Below are 6,637 nucleotides of genomic sequence, written 5' to 3' on the forward strand. Positions count from 1 at the left end.
ACAAAGACAAGATATTTAATGTTCAAACGGATAAACTTTCTTGGTTTTTGCAAATATTCCAAAGTTCCAAAGAAGCTGGGACAAAGGCATGTTTGACAGAGGCAAGAATGTGGCTTGGCATTGTCTTGCTGAAATAAGCAGGGACGTCTCTGAGAAAGATGTTGCTTGGATGGCAGCATATGTTGCTCCAAAACCTGTATGTACGTTTCTGCATTAATGGTGCCTTCACAGATGTACAAGTTACCCATGCCATAGGCACTAACATACCCCCATACCATCAGAGATGCTGGCTTTTGAACTTTGCGCTGATAACAATCTGGACAGTCCTTTCCCTCTTTGGCCCGGAAGACACGACGTCCATGATTTCCAAAAACAATTTGAAATGTGGACTCGTCAGACCACAGGACACTTTTCCGTTTTGCGTCGTGTTGTTGATATATGGCTTTCACTTTGCATGGCAGAGTTTTAACTTGCACTTGTAGATGGAGCTGCGAACTGTGTTCCCTGACAGTGGTTTTCTGAAGTGTTCCTGAGCCCATGTGGGAATATCCACTTACAGAATGATGTCAGTTTTTAATGCAGTGCCGTCTGAGGGATCGAAGGTCACGGGCATTCAATGTTGGTTTTCTGCCTTGTCGCTTACTTGCAGAGATTTCTCCAGATTCTCTGAATCTTTTGATGATATTGTGGACTGTAGATGATGAAATCCCTAAATTCCTTGCAATCGCACGTTGAGAAACATTGTTCTTAAACTGTTCATAAACACTGTTCTTAAACTCGACCCATCCTCACTTGTGAATGACTGAGCCTTTCAGGGATGCTCCCTTTATAACCAATCATGACACTCACCTGTTTCCAATTAACCTGCTCCTCTGTGGAATGGTCCAAACAGGTGTTTTTTGAGCATTCCTCAACTTTCCCAGTCTTTTGTTGCCCCTGTCCCAACTTCTTAGGAACATGTTCCAGGCATCAAATAAGTAAATATTTGCAAAAAACAATAAAATTTATCCATTTGAACATTAAATATCTTGTCTTTGTAGTGTATTCAGTTGAATATAGGTTGAAAATGATTGTATTCTGTATTTATGTTTTACACAATGTCCCAACTTCATTGGAATTGGGGTTGTAACAATGGCAACAATTAATTTATAATTTTCTACATTCTACCACAAAAAAAACAAAAAAACAAAAACAAAACAGTGAATACAATCAAACTGTAATGAACGATTCTGAATGTATTTTTGTATGTCAGTGGGGATTCGGGATACTGCTTTTGTTTCATTGCTCTTCTCATTAAAACTTTATTTGGACAGCAACCATGACAATTATGCTCTGACTAGTCAGCTTGATTTCAACACATTTGTACAACACAGAAAAAAATTCAACAAATTAAAAAATTATAATAATAAATAATAATAACAACAATAACAACAACAATGACAAAAAAAAAAATCAGAAAATGGAAAATTTTACTCTGAGTTGCTGTCCATTAGTTTCAGGCTTAATGGTCAAAGACAGTATTATTACCTGCGTGTTCGTTTCAAAAGCTTTTCATACTTAGTTTTGTAAATGTGTAAATATGCTAAATAAACAGGCATTTTCAATAATGTTCTGCTGGATTTACACGTGCTGTGTGAACACCAGATTTGTTGGTAGAACGTTTATGACTGCCAACAGTCTCCACAATTTGCAATCAGAACACCATTACCATAAACCACACCCACAAATTATAAAAATTCAGTCTAATTGTCAAAGTTAAAGAAATTAAATCACTAGAAAGGGGCAGACGAGCCCTGTCTCCATGCAAAGTATAATTTGGTGTTTTCATTTTAAAAAGTTTTTAAATTTTAAAAGTTTAAAAAATAAATTAAAAAAAAGTTAATTGTGCCATTTTCACCTAGGGCCCAATCCCATTTCTCCCCTTGCCCCTACCACTTAGCCCTTGGACTTCCATTTTATGCAGTTATGTCTAGGGTTAGGGTGTCCTGATTTTTGGTGAGATAGAGGAGTAGGGCAAAGTGTAAGGGCTACATGGCCCTCCAAACAGAGGTTTTTCAGAGGCACACTCCAAATGGAGTGTTATGAAGAAAAAAAAATGTAAAAATGGCAGGATGTCTGTGAGAGTGACCAAAGAAACCCACAAATGTGAGTTCTGTTAAAAATTAAGATCATACATTAATAAAATGTAATATCTTGATGTCACTTCAACGTATTGTGATCCTTTTCTCCATGACAAGCATAAAAAATTTTAAATACAGTCCAGCAGTACTTGATGCCTGAAGCGCCAGAATGTAACTGAGAAAATTCAAATGAGTCACTAAGAAAGCATTTACAGACAGAGTAGTATGTAAAACTATTTGCTAACTTTAACATTAAATATGGCCATTTCAAGTAAAGGTACACTTTAAATGTTCTGTTTTACTTTTTCCCCAATATATTAAATTAAAATAAATATATATAAATTATGCACTAAAACTTGCAAAAAAAAGATTGAATTTTGTTCACTGTAGCAGATTGTTAACTTATTTTCACACTAAAAAAAATGTTCAAACTTCTGCATATGACTGTACATGCTGCCATTTTAACATGGTTGACCAACATCTTACCTCACCACCACTGCACTAATTACTCATCTAATACCAATACATCCAGTACAGCAGTGTTGGGCATAAATCATTGAATTTTTATTTTTTTTATTATTCAAACAAAAACATTTAGAATAGTTTTCTCAGTAAATTGTAATGAATTGTGCAACATTTTAAAGCTCACTGTAAGCCTGTATACAGTCTGACACATCCAAACACAGCCCATGTGCATTCAATAACAAACCAAGTTATTGCATCACTGTGAGCCAGCTCCTGTCAGTTCAAAGGATTTGTCAGTAGGGCAGTTCCCAAAAGAATTCTAATACTTTTAAAATAAATTATTTTATACAATAATGAGTTACATTGTAATCACTCAGTATAACCATAGGTTATGACTTCTTGCTTTAGGTATATAATATATGTACAAGTATATGTAATATATGAAAAAGTAAACACAAAGGGCTTTCTATGAAGAAACACTTCCCTCACTACTGTTAAAATATTTGTAAATATGTGTAATAAATTAACATCATGCATTTGAAATGCATAATAACACCACAGAACATTGTTTTTTTGCTTATTGTAACAACAGTAATCAAGTTGTCAATGTCTAGGGATCTAATTAGTGTGAGTTTGTTGAATGCACACAGAGGACTGATGCGCACCTCCTTAAATTCAAGTTTACCAACAAATCAAAAGCTCTAAGACAAATAATGGTGATGCCGAAAAAAAAAATTAGCTAAAATTTTGATATATGCCCCAACATATGCAGCTGTGCTTTCACTGATGCACATGTTAAGACTGGATCTAGAGAACTGCGCTGGAATCTTCTGTGTTCTAACTCACAATAGGCCCATGAGATAATGTGTACACAATGAACAATGTGGCTTTGTATGACCTCACAAACAAAAAGCAGAATGTTGATCTCTTGTTGAAATAATGGGGGTATTGGAACCAACCAAAGTTTTGCCTTCTGTTACAATGTATGATGTATCACTGTAAGTACGGGCAAAACTTACCACCAAGTCCCAGTTGTTCAGTTCTAGGAGGGTGATTGCCTCTGCAATGTTGTCAATCCCTGTGCATGCCTGAAACAAAAAAGTAAGGCTGTCTGTTCAAAAATACAGCAAAGTAGCAAAGCTGATAAAAAAAAAAAATCATATATGGGAAATGTGTCCATATCCTGATATTTAGTTTATTGCATATACCACTTAAGCTGACGCTGATACACACATTTTATAAAATTACAAAATTATGACTAAACCACTTGACATCACCTAAACATTACGTACTATAAATAGGTTGTTAATTCTCAGTTTGAAATATCCGTCGCCACATCTCAATATTTCTTCTTTAAGCCAACACTTCTAGCTTCTTTAAGCTGAGGTGCTATCCTCAATCTGATTCTGATATTGGAGTGCATCCCTAACTGGAAGGTAATCTGGAAGTAGACTAAAGCTCTTCTTTCTGGACTGCTGATCACTTAAGTGATCAGAGAAATATTTAAAGCAAAAGAAAGTTCAACGTAGGTGCAATGGCCAACTTGTTATAATTTAACCCTGATAAAAAACAAAGCTGTAGCACTACATTAAAGTAAATCAATCAAAACATGAACAATGTTGTTTAACTTAAAGATACAGCTCAATTTTTTATTTAGTCACATGATTGTCTCGCAAATCCTTTTAAATACTCCAAGAGTATTTGCTGTCTAAGATTAGTAATAACATAACCCTTTACTTGACTCATCAATGGACCTAGCTAGTAACTGAGAGCTTTTGTATAAACATATATATTCTTAAACAATTTAATTCGATCTAAAGAGCCTAGAGAATCTTTACAACCGAGCACATAAACAAACGAGCAACACCAGTCTAGTCTAGAAGTAGCCATGCTAACTAAAACGTCCAGTCATAGCCTCTACACTACATACTGAGCTAGCTAGCCAACACATTTTGAGCTCGGTCAGATAAATGACTATCTAGATGTTTTCTTTTTTGCACTTCGTAAAAGAAACAGCTTCTACTGAAATATTAGTAAAGGTAGGAGAAAAACATGGCAGGCAAAGTAGAATAGCTGGCTAGCAGCGTAGCTAGTTCGCCGGCTGCTGTCAACAGTGCAACAATGAAAGCCAGTTAGCCGCAAAGCTATTCGCTAACAAACTCCCACACAGCGCCTGCCAAACACAGAAACACTACACGGATAACCACACAGCAGCAGGCATGGTTTGTCCTGTCTCACTAATTACTAGGTGTTACACTGTAAACAGCTAAACAAAGCATCGCGCCGACAACTTAAGACACATTAGCTTACTGCCTTGCTAACCCATATAACGTTAGTACTGTCAGTGACTTAGCAAGCTAGCTGGCTAACGTTAGCCGCTAGCCGCTCTCCTGAGCAGTGAGAGTATAAAACATTAGCTGGCTGTCTGAGCATCACGCGCTGGAGGTTATGTGCGCTGACAGTAACCAAACCAAACCGAACAACAAGGAGAAACCGTACCTGAAAGTCCGCCAGAATCATTTCTCTGTCCATGTTGCTCCCGGTGTCGGAGGCCATGGCTGTAGTGGCTGTGAGTGCGCCTGCCTGCTGTCTGTCGGGCTGCTGCTCCAGCTGCGCCGCTCTGACTCTGACTCACCTTCCCTTCCCTTCCCTCACTCCCTCACTCACTCACTCACTCACTCAGTCCGCCTGCGGCGCTCCCTCTCAAAGCTTGTACGTCCCCGGGACTCGTCCTAGCGCAGCGCGGGCAGTCGGGAGCAGAGCGCCGATCCTCAGCTCCTTCTCCTCAATCTGGAGCTGATTTTTATTGTAGATTTTCTGTTGCCGTCACTTTTTTTTCTAGACATCGTACGGCAGTCGCAATGAACTGTCGTAAATGAACTGTCGAGGCCCAACACAAAGATGCGCATGGTTAACGCAGAGCTGCGCATATTCGCCGCATCAAAAATGACAATATTATTGGTTGTTGCATGCACGTTATATCTAAATCAGTCCTGCTACATTGGGTTAATTTACAGTGAAGTAATCTGCCGCATGGTTATAACGAATCTTTTAGAGAGCCAGTGGTTTCGATGAGAGAGCTCTATGGGCTCTGTGACCTAAATTAACCTCTAGTCCAGCTTTCAGTTTTAGTCCAGCTTCAGTTTTAGTCCAGCTTCAGTGTTCTGAATCAGATTCTTAATCGCCAGCGTCCAGTACGAATTTCACCGGTCCACCTTACACGGAGCAGCAGTTACAGTCTGGCGCTTCAGGCTTCCCGATGTGCCGCACCATTTAAGGTGGAAAGGGTAAATTCGAAAAAGAAGCTGACTTCAGCGCCGTTAGCTTTGGCGCAATCTCTGCGTCTTAGAACTGATTAATCATTTCAATGTTAATTAACGCACATCCTAATTACAAGACGAGCTGAAGCTTTGATAACTTTTTCGTCACTGACTGGTGAAGTCAGTTGAACCTTCTACCATTGCTTATGACATTTTTTTCTTTTTTATTGTTGTTTTTTTTCTTGTTGATGAAGCGTTCGTGTTACTAGAAGAGTATTTTACATTAGGAACTGGCTGTCTTTTCTTACATCATCTCACCTACCAGGAACTGTGAGATAGGCTATGTGCTAACCCAGTGTTTCTCACCTCTGGACCTGGCGGCCTACTGCCCTGTACTTTTTAGTGTTTTCCTTGCTCTCAACCCACCTGATCCAGCTAATCAGCTCATTGACAGCCTATTATTGAGTTAGACAGGGTGTGCTAGCAGGACAAACAGTGGGCAACCCGGACCCGCGATGAGAAACCCTGTGCTACCCTGACTGTTAGCCTTTTTGAACCGTTAGCAAACGTCTGCCAAACCGCGATTAGAGCTACGTTGTGAATGACCAGACTGTCAGACTACACCAATCTAAAGGCAGCGTAGCTGAAATGGGTCTCACACGTTGTTTATAAATAGGCTAAGATTTAATGTGCCAGCAAACTGGAGCAAAATAATAAGTAAATGGTTAATGATTTGCTGGTTCTTGGGACTAAATGGGCTTCACGCGAATTCATGCCTGACACATTATCTCC

General features: G+C 38.8%; 1 protein-coding gene across 1 annotated transcript in view; it reads right to left on the reverse strand.

Annotated features, from left to right (window-relative positions):
• The window catches only part of faf1 (Fas (TNFRSF6) associated factor 1), an 86,600-nt gene extending 81,459 nt beyond the window's left edge, over positions 1 to 5,141 (reverse strand). The window contains exons 1-2 of the mRNA XM_017693542.2: positions 5,085 to 5,141; positions 3,605 to 3,673 (exon numbers count right to left, since the gene is read on the reverse strand). Coding sequence (XP_017549031.1) covers positions 3,605 to 3,673; positions 5,085 to 5,141 — 126 coding nt within the window. The remainder of the gene's footprint in view (positions 1 to 3,604; positions 3,674 to 5,084) is intronic.
• Positions 5,142 to 6,637: the final 1,496 nt, after the last annotated feature.

This window comes from Pygocentrus nattereri, chromosome 28, assembly GCF_015220715.1.
Source record: "Pygocentrus nattereri isolate fPygNat1 chromosome 28, fPygNat1.pri, whole genome shotgun sequence".
Taxonomy (NCBI): Eukaryota; Metazoa; Chordata; class Actinopteri; order Characiformes; family Serrasalmidae; genus Pygocentrus; species Pygocentrus nattereri.